We start from the raw sequence: 19,631 nt of genomic DNA on the forward strand, positions 1-19,631 counted from the left end.
CGCTTCCCCGGGAGCCAGGGCCGCTGCAGGGACGGTCCCCTCGCGCTCGCTTCGCAGGCCGAGCCGCCGTGTGCCTGCGGGTCTGGGCGGAAAGCGCCCGAGTTCAGGCCCTGGGGGCCGCCACGGGGCAGACCGAGTTCTGGGGCTCGGGTTTCCACCCCCGGGCCCGCGGCGCACACCCTTGCGGTGGGCCGGGGCGGGGGCGGGGCGGCGCGCTGAGCACCCACTGACGGGGGCTTCCCGTCGCCTGGGCCTGGGCCGCCGGGCTGTGGGCGGAAGGCGCCAGAAACGTGCTGGGGCGCTGGGCTCGGCCGTGGCCGAGGGATCACCCCGCCCGGAGCCCGGAGCCCCTGCGCCCCTGCCAGCCGCGCGCGGTGAGGGCGGGCGTGTTTCAGAGCGTAGGGCACCGGCCGGGGCAGAAGAGCAGCCTCCCTGCACGCGATTCCCCGTCTGGAAAACGGCGGGGGCGCTGTGGGCAGGGGACGAGCCCGCCGCGAGCCCCGCGCGCGTCGCCTCTGCCGCGGCTCCAGCCCCTGGGAACTTGGGTGCGTGGGCCCCGCGCCGGCGCCGCAGCCTTGCCTCCTTCGCGGCACGAGTGGCGAACAGCGGAGACCGGTGGCCGGGCAGGCCTTACCAGGCTGCTCTCGGCCTCCCTGAGCTTGCGCCCCGCTTCAGTTCGGGGCTCGAGGCGCTTCCCTTTTGGGTCCAGTCGTCGTGTTTAAAATGGGTTTTTTAAACTGCGTGTTATCCAGCTCTCTGGACACTCAGTAGCAGGTGGGGCCTCTGTGGAGCCGCCGAGGGCCTGGAGCAGGTGCCGGCCGCCCCCCTCCTGCGCCCACCGGGGGGCAGCGTGGAGCTGCGCGGACCCCGCGCCCCGGGCTGGCCGAGCACGCCACCGGGGTGGGTGTCTCCCGCCCCGAGACCCACTCCTCCCCCCCCGAGACCCACTCCTCCCCCCGTCTCCCTTCCTGCCGGAGAGGAGGACCCCGGCCCCGAGCCCGGCCCCGAGCTCCGTGCGCCGGGAGGCGGCCCCTGCCGACGACACCTGGCACGCAGGCGCCCGAGCCCCGCCGTCCCCGCGGCCCCCGGCACGGCCAGCGGCCCGGTGGAGGAGGAGGGGAGGCTCGTGCCGGGGTGAAGGGACGGTGACCTGGGGGACGCCGGCCAAGCCGCGGCTGCCGTGAGCGGAGGGGCGGGGGGGGAGGCCCCGGGTGCCCCGAGTGGGTAAAGGCTCCCGCTGCCACCGCCTGGCTCAGGGGGTTCTAGACCTTTCTCTGAACGATGCCGAGCCTGTGAGGAGCAGGAGCTCCCTGCTTCGGGGCGGGGGGCAGAGAGCGGGCATCACTAGGATCCTGTGTCCTCCCGGGGAGCCCAGCCCCGCGCCCACTCCAGCGCCACACGCCGCCACCTCGTCAGATTACGGAAGATAGTTCATTGAATCTATACGTTTCCTTAAAAGCTTTAAACATAAAAGCTCTGTAACAAACATCGCAACTTAGTGTTATCGGTCGTATAAATAAAAGATGCACTAAGATGTACATCGTCCACAGCGAGGACCACGGAGCGGCTTGGGGGCAGGTGGCCGAGCCTCAGGGCGGGGAGCGCGGGGCCGGCCCCCTAGGGAGGCGGCGTGCGGAAGCGGAAGCGGATCTTCCTGGCCGTTTCCGCGTCAGCCTTGGCAACCAGAAACCGCATCTTCTTTCCCCCGCGTCGGATCAGGTCCACGGCTCTGAAACGCGGGGGGCGGACAGGATTCACCTCAGGGCAGGCGAGGCAGGCGGGGCAGGCGGGGGTGCCGGGGGTGCCTGGGACGGGGGCCCAGCCCCTCCGTGAGGGGCCCGGGCTGGGGCTGCTGTGTCGGCCGAGGTCGGTGGAGCCGGCTGAGCCTCCGCTCCCTCGCCTCTAACGGGGGCGGGGGGTCACGACCGGACCCGCTCGCAGGCCGCCGCGGCACGAGGGCAGGGGTACCTCAGGTAGCTGACGCCCCTCAGGCTGCTGCCGTCCACCTCCAGGATGCGGTCCCCCAGGGACAGGCGGCCGTCCGACGCCGCGGGACTGCCCGGGAGCAGGGTCTGGATGTAGAGCCCGGGCGCGCCCAGCGGCGTGTGCTGGGGGAGAAGCAGCGGGTCGGCGGGGGCTCAGCACTGGACAGCCCCCCCGCAAGCCCCTGCTCCCCAGCTTTCCTCCGGTGCACTCACCATGCCGTCGATCAGGCCCATCCCCAGCCCCGAGGGGCCCCGCTCCAGCTCCACCACGAAGACGTAGCAGAAGTCGTCCGAGCTGGAGCTGCGGCTGCACGGGGCCGGCGGGGCCGCGTCCTCGGGGCCCACGCCGTCTCCTGGGCGGGCAAGAAAGGGGCCCCTGTGCACGCCGCCGCCGCCGCACGCCCCGCCCCTGGAAGCGGGCTCACAGAGCCCCGCAGGGAGGGGTGCAGACCCCCTCGGGGCCACGTGTGCCTGCGCGGGGCACCTCCAGCGCCCCCACGGCTGCCCTGGGACACGAGTCCCCGTCCGGCCAGGGCCAGGGCCTGAGCAGGGGCTCTGCTCAGGCTCCCGGCACAGAGCTCCCCTGGGACCCTTCCCCTCCCTCCGCACCTCTAAGGGGGGACTCCGTGTCCGTCCACCCCCCGTGTCTGAGCCTGCCCCCTTCTTGAGCCGGGGCCCCCCTGAGGGTCCTGTACCTTCTCTCCCCGGGAGGTCAGGGCCTTTGGCTGCAGACCAGCACCACGAAGCAGGGGTCCTACCTCAGGCCCCGCTCTACCTGCGTGGCCCCCGCCCTCGGGACACGCTCCGAAGTCTGCCGGCGCACGGCCCGTGCAGCCCACGTGGGGGCAGAGCCCCCCCACACACACACCTCACTCCTCCGTGCTCGCCCCTGAGCCATCCTTCCTCTGCCCTGGGCGGAGCCACCTGGTCCCACAGATGGCTGCGTGTGGCCCAGCTGCCCTCCAGCATCCCGGGCTGTGGGCGATCGAGCGCGGGCACCGCCAGCCCAGGCCAAACATGCCACTGGGACCTCGTGGGCGGCATGACCCCAAGCGGCTCTGCCAGGTGGCAGCAGGGCTGGGTGCAGGCGTGAGCCCGGGGACACGGCTCACCTTCTGGAGCTGCGCTCCTCCTCCCTTCCGGGAGCGCTTTCCCACGGGTGCCGCCAGGCTCGGGCCAGTCCGGGACGGCGGGCTCGAGGCCAAGTGGGGTGCTGGGAGGCGTCAGCAGGCACGAGGAGTCTACGTGCGAGGGGCCAGCCTGGGGGCCCCCGCAGCTGTGCCTTCCCGGAGGGCCCTGTGCGCGGGGAGCGCCAGCAGAAGGCAGAGCGCGCACCTGGCCGGCTTCACAGGCTCCCCTGGAAACGAGCGGGCAGCTCTGGCCCTCCGGGTGCCCCTCCGGGGTGGTGTGGTGCGGGCCCTGGGTGGGGGTGGGGGCGGGGGTGGAGAAAGCGCTCAGGTACTCAGCCGCCCGGCGTGGTGGGAGAACCGAAGGGGCCCCGGGAGCTCCCAGGGGCGGCAGCCAGGCCCTGTGCTGGCTGCCCCCGTCCGCCCCGTCACCAGGGTCCGTGCCCCGACAGCCGGGCCCGGGTACCTCGAGGCACTCCGGCTGGGAAGGTGCAGCGACGGGGCTGGGCTTGCTGTGCAGGCTCCACAGGAAGTGGCGGACGTAGAGAAGGTGCTGGTAGATGCTGTCATCCAGGCAGTCGGCCTCCAAGTCCACCTGGAAGCCCTCGCTCGGCAACACGATGGGTGGGGGGTTTTCGTACGACTCCAGGACCTCCTCTGGGGCGGGGGGGAGGATGAAGGGACCACCCGGCCAGGAGTAGCCTTCCTGCCCCTCCCCAGGCGCGCCAGCCACCCACCCCACCCCGGCGGGACTGGGGACACCGCCATGCGGCATCCAGCCAGAAGTGAACTGCCCAAGCCAGCGCTCGGCCCTTCTGCACCCGGTGGCCGCCCAGGACGAGGCCAGGCTGCCCCCAGTGGAGCGCCCACCACGGGGCAGGCCTCAGAAGCGAGGAGCCCAGGGTCCCGCTCAGAGCACTTGTTCCATCCAGGCCGAGGCGCTGGGGGGTGGGGACCCTACTTCCAGCTGTGTCTTCTCTTTGTGTCATGACGTGCATCACGCAACAGAGAGAGAAGACCCAGAGAGGCCGACGCAGGCCGTGTGCGTACACACAGGTGCCCAGCACACCCAGCTCCGCACGCAGGGTGCAGGCCCCGCCCTCCTCCTGGTCGGCTGGGCCCCGAGCGCTCGGGCTCCTCGCTGGGGAGGGGGACCGTGGACTCTGACCTCCCGCTGTGGGGGTCTCTGGGTCCCCAGGTGGGGGATGGGGCAGGGCGCTCCCAGAGGAAGGTGGCCCCGGGGGGAGGTCCTAGGTGCTCCCCAGGCTCCTCCAGGAAGTCACCCAGGGAGGCTCCCCTCTGCCCCCACACGGCGCGCGGGGCCCCTGGCTCCTGCCCGGGAGGCGGCTCACCTGACCTGAAGGCCTCGGGGCTGTCCTGGGCACCTGGCTCCCAGGCACTCATGGGGCCCACGGCCGAGGCCAGCTGGTACTGCGTCAGCAGCCGGCGTAGCTGTGCGGGGCTCAGGGTGGGGAACGCGGCTCGCAGGTCTGTCCAGCTCATCTGGGTGACAAGCAGCAGCTCACGGTCAGAGGCCCCTGGATGGCGCAGCCACACCCCCGGGGGGGGCTTCTACGTGCTCTGGGGGCAGGGGCAGGGGCAGAGGGCCCGGGCTCCCTGGCCACGTGCTCTCAGCTCGCTCGCGCAGGGCCTCTGGCACTGTGAAGGCGGGTGAGGTCAGCAAGGGGGTCAAAGCCCCATGGGCGTCCAGGGTGAGAGCCGGGGGGGTGTCTGTTCCTGGGGGGCGGCCAGCAGGCACCACACCCAGTGCTCTGTCCACCGAACGTGCCTCTCCCCACGTCACCTCGCGGGGCTGAGAAGGGCGGCAGAGAGCCCTGGGGATTCGGGGAAAGGGGGTTCCCGCCTCCCAGTGCGTAAGAGACCCGACCCGCCAGGCTGGGGACCCCGAGACTGGCTCTGTGGACGGACAGGGAGGCTTCCTTGGGGGGGACCAGCAGCCTGACCTTGTGCGCAAAATGCAACAGCTTGCGCCATTCCCTGCGACCCTGGTCTCCACGGGCCAGGGATGTCCCTCCTCTCTCGTTTTCTGGAACCCTGTCTTCAACCTTCTGGGCTAATTCTCGTTTCTGTGGCACAGACCCTCACCACTGCCCCTGCCGCCAGGGGAACCGGTCCACGCTCATGCTCTCCATGGTGGCGACTCCCTTGTCCCCCAGCTTCTGACGCGGCCCTTGAAAGTCGGAAACCACGCTGACGGCTGATCCTCGGCGTGTGTCCTGTCTTTATTCTTCCAGGAAGTTCACAGGCTTCTCGCGGCCGTGGTCCCCACACTGCGGCGCTGCGCTCTCCAGAACCTCGGGGCGGATGGGCCTGGGGACGTCTCGGTCCCCCCTGGGCCATGGCCACCACCTCCTACTGTTCGGAGCCTGGGCCTCGCTGGCAGGTCCTTCTCTCGTCCCATCTTTGCCTTCACTCCTGTGCTTCCCTCTTTTCTGGGTTTCCTGCCAAGGGGCCTGGGCTGTGGGTAGCAAGTGCCTTGGCCAGAGGGACAAGCGTGGCCCCAGGCTACGTTGCGGGGGGCGCAGGGCAGCGCGGGGAGCACACCCCCCGGCTCAGGACAGCCTCTGTTGGCCCGAGGCGGTGCTTCTGGTTTTCTCAGTTCCGAGAACCCCGGCTTCCCTCCCCCAGCCGTGCGGCATCCAGGGCCGGTGTCCAGGCGCCAGGGGCCTAGCACGCTCCCCTGTCCTCCTTCCCCCGAGTGCGGACACATGTTCTGGGTGACTTCCTGGACTCGGTCTCCGGATCTTGCCTCTGAATCCTTCCTCTCTGCTGCCAGCTTTAGTTTCCAAGAATCCTCTTGGTTCTTCTATTTATAGAATGCAGTTATCTTACGGACACTAAGTCTTCTCTTTATGGAGATGTATTTTAAGTTTCTTCTCCCTGAGAAGTCTGTTTCGGGGGATGGCAAACTATGGCCCGAGGCCTGTATTTGAAGGGCCCTCCAGCTAAGAATGGTTTTCACATTTTATGAAGGGCTTAAGACAACAACGAAGAAGAATTTGGGATGGTGACTCTCTGTGGCCCACAAAGGCTAAAGTACCAACCACCCGGCCCTTTACAGAGAAGCCTGCCAGCCCAATCTGTGCCCCCCAACCCCTCTCCCCACATCCGTCTCTCCTGTTCCAGAGCGGGAGCCGAGTCTGCCCGGCCGGCTTGCGGTGGGACCTGGGTCTGCATCCCCCACCAGGACTGTCCCCGACCACCCAGCGGGCCAGCACCTGCCGCGGGGAGGGCACAGGCCCCCACCGAGCAGGCAACGGCCCACGGCCTCCGGCCCTCAGATGCTCCTTGGCCCCTAGTAAGCCCCCTTTCCAGAACGAGACTCCTGGTGTCAGGATGACGCCTGGTCTCCTGGCCTCGAGACCCTTGGTCGTCAACACTCTAGAGATCGGCCCAGGGCTTCTGGCAGTGTGAGGGGGACAGGCACCCAGCCACACAGGAAGGGGCGGCCGAGGACCCAGCGCTGCTTTGTCATCGTCCTGTGCGTCTCGTGCTGACGAGGGCCCGTGACCTCGGCGCACATGTCCGTGGGGGGGAGAGCTGTGGCGAGCTCTGACCGGGCAGCCAGGCGCCCCCACTATGAATAAATGTTTTCCTGGCACGATGGAGATGCAGTCGTTCCTACTCCTTTTCAGCGTTCGCTCTGAAGATGTCCCCTTCCTCGTCTCGATGCTGGCGGTTTGTAATTTCCCACTTTATTACACTCTTCGAAGAGCCACTCTTGGCCTTCTGCTCCTCTTGTTGTCTGTTCACAGACCTTCGGGTTTGGCAGCTCCGCTCCTGCGCCAGGATCTTCCTTCTCGGCCCTGTTGTCCCCGTCGCGTGTAAGGGCTACACGGTTTCCCCAGGAGCCAGGCTTCTCCGCTGCTCAGGCGGTCACCCGCCTCCTGGCCTCCACAGGGCTCGTCTCCTCCGCGCTCTTTGTCCCCCCGGGGGCTTGTGCTGCCAAGAAGCCAACCAAATGCCTATGTTGCATCCGCGATCCGCACACATGTGCCTGGTTTCTGAACTGTCTCTAGTGAACCCATGTGTCACTTCTAGAATTAAAAAAAAATCCAGTAACTTACAAGACACCTGAACCGGACCTAGTCCCCAACACATGGCAGACTGTCGGTATCCGCTGAGCGATCCCTGGCCGGGGGGACTCGGCGTGGGCAGCACGAAGCAGAGGTTGCTGTGCGGGTAGCTGGTCACACCGCGCGGTGCGGGGCAGACAGCAGCTGCCGTTACGGAGAGCCCCGGTGACCCAAACCCAGATGACACCTGCCGTGTGGTGATCCTCGGGCAGAGGCGGAGGGTCTGACTCTACAGCAGACCGGCAGGTCCGCAGTCCCTGCAGGAGCGTCCTGCTGGCTACGCCCGAGGTGCCCATTTGGTCCAGACGCTCCCGGCAGCGCCGGCCATGCAGGCCTCTCCACGTCGTCCCCGGGCACACTGGCTGTTTCGCCAGGCAGGAAAGGGACACCACTGGTTTGGGTTCAGGGATCATCCGCGACGACAAATGCGCACTCTGACAGTCCTGGGGGTCAGACGCCCAGCAACCGTGGGGCCCAAACCGAGGAGCCAGCAAGGCTGCATTCTGCTTGCGCTCCTGGGCCGTCCGAATTCAGCGGAGGCCTGTTCCAGCTTCCGGAGGCCGCCACAGCCCATGGTCCCTCTTCAGAGCCAGCCGGGCCGTCGAGTCCCTCCTCCCGTCCTCTCTCGGACCCACGCTTCTGCCTCCCTCTCCCACTTCTAAGGGTCATGTGCTTAGACGGGGCCCAGCAGACAAGCCGGGGTAAGCTCCCATCTCGGGGCCCCCAACCTCAATCACACGTGCAGAGCCCCCCGTGCCGTGTGGGGTCCGACATCGCTGGGGCCTTCTCCTGCCTGCAGGTGGGAAGGGCTGTGGGAGGGGAGCCACTCCGCGAGCTCTCAGGGGCCCGGAGGCCAGCTCTGGGTTTGTCGGGCACCCCCTACCTGGATGAGCTGTGCGCGGGGCGTGGCCAGCAGGTTGAGTGTGCAGGAAAGCTTCTGGAAGAAGCGCTCCCCGGCCTCCCCGCAGCCGGCGCTCCTCATCCACTCCAGGAGCTGCTGCAGGCGGGCGCAGGCCTGGACGCCTCTGGGCCAGTGGAAGCAGCTCAGAGAGGGGCCTGGGAGCGGGCAGGGAAGGTGACGCCCAGCTGCTCCCCACACGGCAGGCGTGCCCCCCGCCCTCCCCAGGGGGCTCCCCAACGCCTGTCCTCCCCGACTCCAAGCCTCTGGGGACAAGCCTGACAACCGTACGTGGGTGTCCAAGGCCACTAGGCTGCTTCTGGACCCCTCTCTTGGCGGGGGGGTGGGGGGAGGAGGGGGGCACGGATGGGGGTGGGACAGCCACGGAATCCCAATGCAGAGAGTCCACACCTATAGCCAAGATGCCTGCTCCCACCCGGATCCTGCCCTCGGAGCCCGACCAGCCGGGGAGGGCCCTGCTGGGGACACACGTGTGCCACGGGTCTGCACGCATGGCATGCTCATGTCCCCGTGTCCCAGCGGGGCCCGTGGCTGGAAGAAACTGGCACCCCGAGCCCCTGGCAGTGAGGAGCCTGGGGGGCAGAGGCCAAGTCCCTTCTCTGAGCCTGTCCCTCCTCGCTCCCCAGTGGGGCTGTGTGGGGGTAACAGGAACCAGGAAGGGCCCAAGCAGACCCCACCCCACCCCGGGGCCCGTGTGCAGACACTGACGCACACTCCTGAAGCTGCCCCGGGCCTCAACCTGCCCGCCAGAACCCCAGGCAGCGAGATGCCTCGGCCCCCCAGCACCCGCTCAGCTTCTGCAGCAGGGGTGGGGGTCCCCGCACTCCCCACCCCGGGCCTCACCCTTGTCCATGAGCTGGTTGAAGAGCAGAGTGCCGGAGAAGAAGAAGAGGTAGGCCAGCACCTGGGAGGCGATCTCGGGGTGCACCCGGAACTGCCGCAGGAGGTCCAGGGTGGCCTGGTAGACCGACACGACGTGGCGCAGCTCCTCGGGCAGCTGGGGGGCGGGGCACCAGCTCTCCTGGCGCTCCGTCTGGAAAGGGGGGCTCTCCAGCAGGGCCGGGAGGCAGACGTGCAGGGACTGGGGGCGAGAGGGAAACCCCAGCTGCACGCGAGCCCCCCGCCTGGGCCCATCGCGGGTCCTGCTGAACGGGCCCCAGCTGCCCGGGGCCACGGGGGCCACGGGGGCCACGGGGGCTCGGGACCAGCTCCGGCTAAAGCAGCAGAGGACTCCAGGAGGCGCACAGAGCCCCGGCCAAAGGGCTGCTGGAGACGCCCCACAGGTCTTGGGGGGGCTGCACCCCTCCTGTCTTATCAGACAGAAGGGTGGCAAGGGAGCAGCTGGCGGGCCCCCCGAGGGACCACACCCCCAGCACCGGAGCAACCCTCCCGCGGAGCCAAGCCGGGCGCAGCAGCCTGGGGGCCAGGCAACGGCCCCGGCGGAAGGCCTGGCAGGACGGCAGGCACCCACACTCGCCTCGGGGCTGACGGGGCAGCGTCGGCTGCTCCCCAGAAACAAGGTGAAGGCACCACCTCTGAGGGGAGTCCTCGCTGCCAGTACATCTCAAGGTGATCCTGGGGTGATGGGTCAAGGGCAACACGCATCCCCACTCGGACCCCCAGGGCACATGGCTGGGGGGCTCCTTCCTGTTTGGCCAAGACACTGAGGCTGTGCGCTTCCCAACCCAGGGCTCCACGCAGCTGGGAGCACCTGAGCACAGGGCTGCCTGACTCGACCGTCTGAGCTCCGTGCGGAACAGACAGGGAATCCAAGCATTGTCCCCAGCGTGCTGTCTCCAACGAACCCCTCCTGCTTCCCGCTGGAGAGCAGGGCGGCAGCTTCCATGCCACCCCCAAGTCCCTCTAAGTTAAAACTCAGTCCCGGGCGCCTGGGTGGCTCAGTCGTTAAGCGTCTGCCCTTGGCTCAGGTCATGATCCCAGGGTCCTGGGATCGAGCCCCGCATCGGGCTCCCTGCTCTGTGGGGAGCTTGCTTCTCCCTCTCCTCCCCACTTGTGCTCTCTCTCTCAAATAAATAAAATAAAAAAAAAAAAAAAACCTCAGTCTCAGCAAATCCCCTGGGCTCCCCTGGACAGGACCACCTGCCACAGGGGCCCCTCCTCTCTCCACTCCCCTGCCTGTGCCCCCCCTCCTTACCCGGAGGCCCCATTGTCCTCTCTGCCCACCGCAGTGCCCACCGGTGCCCACGGAACACGCGCTCCACCTTCCAAATCATTGCCCAGAGCAGCCAGCCCTCCAGCTCCCCAACACCGCGGGCCCCTGCGCAGCCGGCGGGCTCCCGGACAAGGGTGGGGCGGGCAGGAGGGCGAGGGGCGGGAAGCCGGGGCTCAAGTGTGTGGAGGCAGCCGTCCAGCTCAAAATCCTCAGCTGCCCCCACGCCGGGGGGCCAGGAGGAGCACACCCTGCCGCGTCTGCCAACGAGCCGGCAGCGCCGTACCTTCGAGACGTAGTACACACACTGCTGGAAGGCGTACAGGATGACCTCCTCCAGGACCGCCATGGCCTCCTCGCTGGCCGTCAGCGTGCAGGAGAACAGGGACTCCTTGGAGCCTGCGAGGAGACAGCAGCTCACGGTCACCGTGTGGGGACGTGGGGGGCGCCCAGTTACCCCCGGAGTGCGCCCACCCAAGCCCCCATGCTGGGTTTGGGGACGCGATAACCAAAGCCAGCCAGCCCGGCCGGCCGGCCGCACACCGACTGCCGCACCTTCCGGGGCTCCGGGGCTGAGATGCTGGCCAAGGCGGCCGGCCCCGCGCTTCCAGGCCCGGCAATGCTAAAGTGACGCGAGGCCCATCGGAAGCTCGTTACTGACTAGATCCCGGACCCTTGTCTACTGAACCAGCTGCCCCAGCAAGAGCAGATTCTGCCCCAGTTCCCCTGCAGCCACCTCTCACCCCGGACGCAGGTCAAAGGAACACCGGCCAGACCTCCAAAGGAGACCGTCACTCCACAGAAGCGTGACGTTTCCAAGAAGAGAGAAACCAAATGGCCTGCGTGCCCCGTTCTGCCCCCAGCACCCGGGAGAGACTGCAGGGAAGACACTGCTCTGAGAGCAGGATTCTCGACAGCCCCGCTTCATGCAGGTCCCCCTGAACAACAGGCCCGGGTGGCTGGGCCTCCCCGGACGGGCGGGAGCTGAGCCTGGGGGGCCTGCCCAGTGGGGAGACGGGGCTGTCAGTGGATGCCCGGTGATGCCTTCCCTCTGGGAGGGGTTCTTGTAAAGGGACCCCAATACCAGAGAACCCCACCAGGGCGGAAATGTCCTGAGGGGCCTCCAGAACGCGGAGACACACGGTGTCCCACCAGCGCTTAGCAGGGGTGCCCGTGGCCTGGACGCTCCACCTCGTCTCCACGCTCTCAGAGCCTCACTTCATCACAGGACCTGCAGGGAGGCGGCTGGGCCGTGCGTGTCCAGTGTGGCTACAGCCTTTTCACTACCACACAGCGTGGGCCCCACGGTCTAGGACTCTCGTCCCAGGGCTGGGATGGAGGTGCTGGGTCTGGTGGGGCCTCCCTGGAGCACGGGGACCCAGACCACCCACTGCTGGACAAACAGAATGGAAACAGCATGCGAGTCCATCAGAGACCCCACCCCTACAAACAGGGATGCATCCCTGTTCGAGGCACTTTTCTTTCCAGGGCTTGGGGCTCTCCCGCCCCTGGGCCCACAGTGCACCCCCAAAGGCCTCACTCCCCAGGAACCTGCCTGGCTTGGGAAGCCAGAGGCCTGCCCCCCCTGCCCAGGGTCCTCCCCAGAGCCCAGCCTGTGGGGTCTCATTTGGGACCGAGCCTGGTGGGGTCTGGCTGCTCCCGGCAGCCTCACTGGACTTCAGAGGAGAGGCAAATCAGGCAACTTTGGGGCCCCCGTGGCTTGGGGGAGCAAGGGGCTCTTACTAGGCCGCTGGGCTGCAGCACCCCAGGCCTACAGAAACATGCAAGGCTGCCCACTGCTGACCATGGCAGCTGCAGACCAAACACGACCCACAGCCGATGGAAGCCAGCAGGAACGGGGCCAAGAAACCAGTTCCAAACCTTTTGCCTAGAGCGGGGCCTGGGTGGGGGGCCTCCTACGTGGCCAGCTTGTCCGAGAAAGCCCACCTCTACCCGCCGTGTAGGCATGGGGCTTCTGGTGGGAGGAGGGATGGCAGAAAGAGCAGGAGGCCAGGACTCAGCAGCCACAGGGAGGCTCCCAGCAGATGCCACACGAATCTCTCAGATGCCACTGGAAAACCAGCTGCAACACTTGTACCCATGGTGTGGGCTCTGCTGGGGTTTCCGACCAAGCTGACGCTCGCACGAGCCTCGCGGAGGGCCGGGGGCCTGCACTCCGGGCCCCCAGATCCACAGGTGCTGAAGCCGAGCCGCAAAGCTCCCAGAGAGCGCTCAGTGGATAAAACAGCCCCCACCCCCGATGGGCCCACCTTCCGTCTGCCTGTAGGAGGGAGGTGTCCTGGATAAGAGCTTCGGACAACAAAGACTGTTTGCGGAACGAAAAGGCGATTTTCCAGTGTTCAGGACATAACATCTGTTTTCAGAATTCTTCCCACAGAAATTTCCCGCTGAAGGTCAGGAGGCCGAGACGCGACTCTGACCTCGCCTCTGCCCTCTGCTGATGTGATTTTTCCTCCGAGCCCTCCAGCGCCTGCACCGCGCAGGACATTGTTTGTGGGACGCTCAGATCCGGCTGCGGCCTCCCAGCCCGCGGGGTCCCAGGGGTGGGCGGGGGCGGGGCCCTGGCCATCCGTGTGCTCGCCCCCAGCATCGCCTGGGCTGCACGACATCCAGGCCCCGGACCAAAAATAACTTCCTCCAAGAGCAGAGGCCGCAGCCAAGGAAGCGGAGCCCCCATCAGCCCCAAGTAGCCTTTTTAATGAAACAGACGCAGGGTCCCTGTGCCCAGGAGGCAGGCCCAGTGGGGCCCAAAGACCACAGCCTGTCAGCAGAGCGTGTGAAATCAGGGCAGATGAGATGGGGTGTCAGCAGGCCTCACCCACCCACCAACACTGTGCCCGAAAGCCAGGGAGGGGGCAGTTCCCCCGGCTGACGCTGCTGGGGCCAGAGCAGGTGGGACTCCCTGTCAACACCCCCAGCCCCCTGGCATCTTGCACACAAGGGCCGCATGCGCTGGAGACGAGCCAGAGGCCTGGCAGCCCCCTGGCCAACGCCACGTCCAGAAGAGGGGCCCCTCCGCTCAGAACAGCCGCAGGCCCCCAAGGAGACCAGCGGGTTTGGAGGGCGGGAGGCCCGGGCTTCTGGCAGCACCAGCTCAGGACAGCCCGGGCGGCGGGAGCAGAGCGAGGGCCCTGGCTTTTGAGCCACACAGGGCAGGTCATCTGCGTCACATTCAGGGGAAAAGCCGGGAAACCGACGGCTTTAGGCGCAGGCCTTGCGGACAGAGTGCAGCAGGGGGGTCTCATCGACGCCTTGCACCACGTCCACCCGAGGGGAACGGGGATCGGGGCAACCAGGTCAGCAGGCCTGGATGCCCACCGGGACACAGAGGCTTCCAGAACGTTCCTCTACATATCCACAGAAGCCCAAGGAAGCTCCCAATGTCCCTTTCACTGAGAGGTGGGGCTAAGAACACACGGAGAAGCCATGAGGCAGACACACCCCCTCTGCCTCGCGTCACCCCACCACCTCCCGGCCAGGCCTCTTCCACTGGCTCCGCGGGGCCCGGCACCGGCTGGCCCTCCGCCCACCCGTCTGCACAGCTCCCGGGCGGCCGACCCAGCACACGGTAGGACAGCCTGCCCCGTGCAGACCCCCGCCCCTCATCCTCGGCCGCCAGGAGCCCCTCAGCTCTGGAAATCTAGCCCCTCCTGGGGGCTCGGCAGGGTCCCGCGCCACCGGGGCTATTTGCTCGGGGCTGTCCCACACGGAGCCCACGGCCACCCCCGGGGCATGCCGCTGAGCGCACACACGCCAGGCAGTGTCCGGCGACTGAGCCCACGGGGAGCCTCGGCCAGGCCCGGCCGGCCTGCCTGGCTCCCCTCCCAGCTCCGGGGGCAGCCTTCAGGGGCAGGGCCGCTGACCCCCCCTGCCCGGGACCACCCCCACCCCTCCACCACAGGGACAGAGGGGGGTGAGCGGCTCTGGTTTTGCCACAGAGCGAGGGAGCGGGGAGCAAAACCAGGCTCACCCACGGGAGGCTGCGGCCCCTCCCTGTTCCGCGCTCATTCCCGGGCCACGACCAGGCGCGCGCGGCTGAAATCCCGACTCGTCCCCCGGCTGCCCCGAGCAGTCTCTCTCAGTGCTGCCATCGCAGATTCTAACGGGCGCATCCCCTGCGGCAGAGTCCCTGAAGCCAACCAGCGCCCGGCAGCACCGGCTCTCGTCCCGGACACCGGCTCTCGTCCCGGAAGGGACAGCCTGGCCCGAGGCACTGCGAGCTCTCGGCCGGCCTCTGCAAGCGACTCACGGTGGGAGGTGCTGAGTGTGTGACACGACCGGGACGCAAGGGGCGGGTTTGCCCGACGGCCAGTGCCACCCCCCCGGAGGGACCCCGACACACACACACAGTGCCACCTCCCTCGGTTCGAGCGGCCAACTCCAGCCCGGACGGCGAGGGGACGGCCCGCTGCCCCGCCCGGGAGCGGCTGCCCGTGGTACCTGTGACGTCCAGCTCCCCCTCCAGGCTCTGCATGTAGAGTGGGCACTTCTGCTGGATGAAGTACAGGAGCTCCACCGAGTTAGACATCCAGAAGAGGATGTGCTGCAGGTCTGGAACCAGGCCGGCCATGGGGAAGCTGGCCAGGGAGATGGGCTCCTGGCTGCCAAGACAGAGGACCCAGAGTTACTCCGGGAGGGTCCCCCGGGAGGCCGGATGCAGCACTTGGCACATGAGGACGTTCCAATGGGACACCATATGGGACACCACCAACCCCACCGAGGCCAGGCTGGGAAGGCGGGTACACAGACAAGCCGTGGGACACGACAGGCCGGAAGCACGTGCCCTCCATGAGGCACAGGAAGGACTGCCAGGGCCCACGGCCCTTGGTAAAGGGCTCTCATAGACTGTTCTCACATCTTCCCTCTGAGACTGGGGTAACTACGGAAGGAGCGCGGAGGAGAGCGTGTGCAAATGTGTGTGCGCCCCGGGAGGGCGCGGCCCCGGCCCGCGGAACGAGGAGCAGGAGAGTCCGTGTGTTATTTACGTTAACGTAATTAACGGAAAAACCAAACAGCAAACAAACAGTTGTGGGAGGCACACAGGCAAGATTAGCTAAGAACTAGGTGACCGTAGCAGGAAGGTGGTTCCGAGTGTCAATGGACCAGACAGCAATCAGAGCATGGCACTGAAGATTTGGGTTCACCGTTAGAAAACCAGAGGCTGCCCCTGAGATGGGCCTGGCACCACCCGCACACGCTGTCCACACGGACTCCCCCACCAGGGCTGAACCTGTCGCTGCAGCTCGTTAAATCAGAAAGCTACCAGGCACCAGGCCCGGGGTTGGTACCTTCCCGTCCCTCTGATCCTGGTTACAAGCCTGAGGGGCGGCCAGCTCGCCAGGAGGTCCTCCAGAGGCCCTCCTCCCTCCCAGGCCAACACCTTGAGGCTCCGTGCTCCCTATCTAGGGGACAATGGCGACGTCAGGGCCATCCACCTCCAGCGTCCAGCAGGCTCCGGCCAAGCCCAGACCCACCCCGGCCCCCTCTCCCCGCCTCTAGTCTCCCATGCACCAGCCCCTGGGACGCAGGACCTTGTGCCCGTGAGCTCCCGGCACCGTCCTGAGCCACCTCTCCAGAAGTCTGGGGTGGATGTGGCGAGGCTGTGCTCAGCTCTGGGAATTCCACAATTTCAAGCATCAACGGCCGGTCTTCTGGGCACGATCCCCCATCTCGTCATACCCGCTCAGCGGAGGCAGGTCAGCGGGCCGCACTGTGGCGGCCCCTGAGGATGCCCCTGAGCCCGGCGGCTGCAGCGGCCGGGACGCGGTCTCCGGTGCCGTCATGATCACACCACCCAGACGTGACTCAGGTTTGTCTGAGGGGGACACCGGGCTGGCTGTCCAGCGGTCCCAGGGACCTCCTGCCCGAGCAGCGTCGCTGTTGGCGGATCGTGAGGGGCAGGCCAGGCGGCGGCAGGGCATCTGCGAGGACAGCGCTGTCCCCGGGCCCGGCAAGGGCACAGGGCCCTTCGTCCTGCCTGGTGGGTGCCACAATAGTCAGGGACTCCCTGTCATTCGTGATGGTCACAGCCAGGGTCGCGGGGAAAGAGGCCCACGGGAAAAGCCACGGGGGCCATAGGGGTGGCGGGCTTGTGAGGCAGCGTCGTCCCCGAGGCGGGGACCTCAGGCTCCGATTCACACGTTCCTCTTGTGCCTGCGCTTTCGTTGTTCTCGTTGACGTAACTTCACCCCCGTCACCACAGCGTGACCTCTCTGTGCGCCCTGCTCCCGCGAGCGAGGGAAGGAGCTGGCCTCCGGCCGGGTCTCCTTGTTCTCACGGCTAGGTGGGTCTGCCGCCGCGCCCCGCTCGCCTTCCAGAGCCCCGGGTGCCGTTCCAAACCCGCCCCCGGCGCCCCCGTGCCCCTCACGCGTGTGCGCTCGCAGGCGTGAGGAGGTGCACGTCAGTAAGAAGGGATTAATCTGGCTCTTCGGGGCCCAATTCCACTGTGTTTTCAACATCCACTGCCCTTCGCGATTTCACCCAGAACTCAAAGGGACAGACCGGCCTCTCCTGACAAATAAACCACCAGGTGTTGCCAGCTGGAGTTCCGGTGCCGACTCGCAGCGAGGTCCGCGCCGGGCGCGCAGGCTGAGACAGCCACACACGGCAGCGCGCGGGCCAGCGGCGGCGGGGTCCGCCCCGTCCCTCCAGGCGAGTGCGAGCGGAAGCAACGATTCCGTGGACAGGACTTCCAAAACCAGACAAGTGGGATGACCTCACACAGCCAAGCTCCTGCACGGCAGAGGAAGCCATCAACTGAGTGAAAAAACGATCTACAGAGCGGGAGAAGTATCTGCAAACCATCCATCCGAGAGGGGGCTAATTTCCAAAATCTATAAGGAACTCCTATAACTCAAAAGCAAAAAAACTAACAACCTGACTAAAGAACAGGTTAAACACCTGAAGAGACATTTTTCCAAAGAAGACCTCCAGATGGCCAACAGGCTCATGAAAAGGTGCTCAGCATCACTAACCATCAGGTAAACGCAAACCAAAACCACGATGAGCACTCACCTCACACCTGTTAGAATGGCCATCATCAAAACGACAAGAGATGACAAGTGTCGGTGAGGGTGTGGAGAAATCGGAAACCCTTGTGCACTGCTGGGGGGGGATACAAAAGGGTGCAGCCGCGGTGGAAAACAGGATGGACACTCCTCAAAAAATTACAAACAGCACTACCATATGAGCCAGCAATTCCACGTCTGGGTATTTACCCAAAGGAATGGAAATCAGTATCTCCAGGAGATATTCAGGCCCTACATGTTCCGTGCCGCACTCTTCGTGATACAGAAGGTGTGCAGTCACACTAAATGTCCACGGATGGCGGAAAGGATAAAAAAAATCTGGTATATAATACAATGGAATGTTATTCAGCCTTTAAAAATCAAGGAAATCCGGGGCACCTGGGTGGCTCAGTCGTTAAGCGTCTGCCTTCGGCTCAGGTCATGATCCCAGAGTCCTGGGATCGAGCCCCGCATCAGGCTCCCTGGTCAGCGGGAAGCCTGCTTCTCCCTCTCCCACTCCCCCTGCTTGGGTTCCCTCTCTCGCTGTGTCTCTCTCTGTCAAATAAATAAAATCTTTAAAAAAAAAAAAATCAAGGAAATCCTACAATATGCTATGATACGAATGAACCCTCAAGATGTTATGCTAAGCGAAATAAGCCGATCACAGAAGGAAGAATATCACATGATGCCACTGAGATATCTAAGACGGTCCAACTCATGGCCTCGGAGGGCAGAACGGTGGCAGCCAGGGGGCCGGGCTGGGGAGGGAGAGACAGGAAATTGCTAATATACACTTCAAAATTTAAAAGGGTGGTTCTTTGGGCACCTGGGTAGCTCAGGTGGTTAAGCATCTGCCTTCGACTCAGGTCATGATCTCAGGGTCCTGGGATCGAGCCCCGCATCGGGCTCCCTGCTCAGCGGGGAGTCTGCTTCTCCCTCTCCCTCTGCCCCTCCCCTGCTTGTGCACTCTCTCTCTCTCTCTCTGTCAAATAATAAATCTTAAGAAAAATAAAAAAAATAAAAGGGTGGCTCTCATGTTAAGTGTTTTTTATCACAATAAAATAAATAAAAATAAATCAAATCAAATCAATGACTGCTCTGATACAAATTTTTTAAAATCTATTTGGGAAGCATACGGGAGAGAAATTATTACCGAAAACAAAATCGAATGCATTTTGCTAATAAAAACTAAATTTTAAGAAGTCCAAAAGATGTTTAAAATAACTCATGAATCAATTTAATCAAGTTAAAATAGAAATTATGCAAGAATACGGAAATAATAAAGAGGTTGATGGATCAGAAATCAAAGAAAAAGTAAGCAGAAACAACAATATTGGTCCTTTTAAACAGACGACAACAGACAAATCCCTGAGAAGACAAATCAAAGGAAGGTAAGAGGAAAGATATAAACCCAACAGGAACTAAATACATAAGAGATGAAAACAGTCCCAAGAGAAAATAAGGAACAATTTTATTCCAATAACTTCGAGAACGAAAGCAGAAGTCACCAAAATCAACACAAGCAGAGGCTGAAAACCAGATACACCAATAATCACTGAAGAAATGGGACGGGCCAACTCAGGAGCCGCCTGAGACCTCGCCTCAAACAACCTGACACGGGGAACCAGTAACAGATCAGGCGGCCCAGTTCAGCTTCTGTGAACCTTGCTATTAAAGTCAGACCAGGACAATGGGGAAAAAAATCCTGGATGAATTTGACGTATGAATTCAGATGAGGAAATGCTAATTAAAATGCCCACAAAAATCAGTATGCTACAACAGTCAGGAGCTACGAAGGGCTTAACCCCGGGGACTGGGCCGTGGATCAGAAGACCTGCTTGCACAGCGCCCGCACTCACGGACTCCGGGGAAAGGTGTGAGGATCACAGATGCACAAAAAGCACGCGGTGAAAGGCACCAGCCGACCGCAATTTGACAAGAAGCACAGCACAAGAGGATCCGAAGCCTGCGGGGCGTGATGTTCATAATGTGAAGTTCGGGTGTGGATTCTTGGGTGATCGACATAGTCTGTGCTTTTCCACGTTGGAAGTGATTCAAAAATTGTTTTAAAAAGAGGAGAAAGGGAGCATTCCCTGGGGATGGACCCAGGATTGTTTTTAGGCCCTAACGACACAAGTTCTAGAACACAGACCAGGCAGGAGCTGCTGGGGGGAAGGCCTCGGTTTCCCCGCTGAGCAGGCACTTAGGAGGAGGAGGAGGTACTTGGGGCGAGGCCTGCGTGAACTCCTAAAACCTCAGCTCCATCCCCTCCAGGCCCCAAGAAAGCCCTGGAAGCCCGCTGTCC

General features: G+C 64.5%; 1 protein-coding gene across 1 annotated transcript in view; it reads right to left on the bottom strand.

Annotated features, from left to right (window-relative positions):
• Window positions 1–1,412: 1,412 nt before the first annotated feature.
• The window catches only part of RADIL (Rap associating with DIL domain), a 62,992-nt gene continuing 44,773 nt past the window's right edge, over window positions 1,413–19,631 (bottom strand). The window contains exons 6-15 of the mRNA XM_034988295.1: window positions 14,760–14,920; window positions 10,585–10,697; window positions 8,972–9,209; window positions 8,093–8,265; window positions 4,465–4,615; window positions 3,579–3,769; window positions 3,098–3,404; window positions 2,199–2,338; window positions 1,969–2,108; window positions 1,413–1,729 (exon numbers count right to left, since the gene is read on the bottom strand). Coding sequence (XP_034844186.1) covers window positions 1,618–1,729; window positions 1,969–2,108; window positions 2,199–2,338; window positions 3,098–3,404; window positions 3,579–3,769; window positions 4,465–4,615; window positions 8,093–8,265; window positions 8,972–9,209; window positions 10,585–10,697; window positions 14,760–14,920 — 1,726 coding nt within the window. The 3' untranslated portion in view covers window positions 1,413–1,617. The remainder of the gene's footprint in view (window positions 1,730–1,968; window positions 2,109–2,198; window positions 2,339–3,097; window positions 3,405–3,578; window positions 3,770–4,464; window positions 4,616–8,092; window positions 8,266–8,971; window positions 9,210–10,584; window positions 10,698–14,759; window positions 14,921–19,631) is intronic.

The sequence above is a fragment of the Mirounga leonina genome, unplaced genomic scaffold (genome assembly GCF_011800145.1).
Source record: "Mirounga leonina isolate KUSES-001 unplaced genomic scaffold, KU_Mleo_1.0 Mir_454, whole genome shotgun sequence".
In the NCBI taxonomy this organism is placed as follows: Eukaryota; Metazoa; Chordata; class Mammalia; order Carnivora; family Phocidae; genus Mirounga; species Mirounga leonina.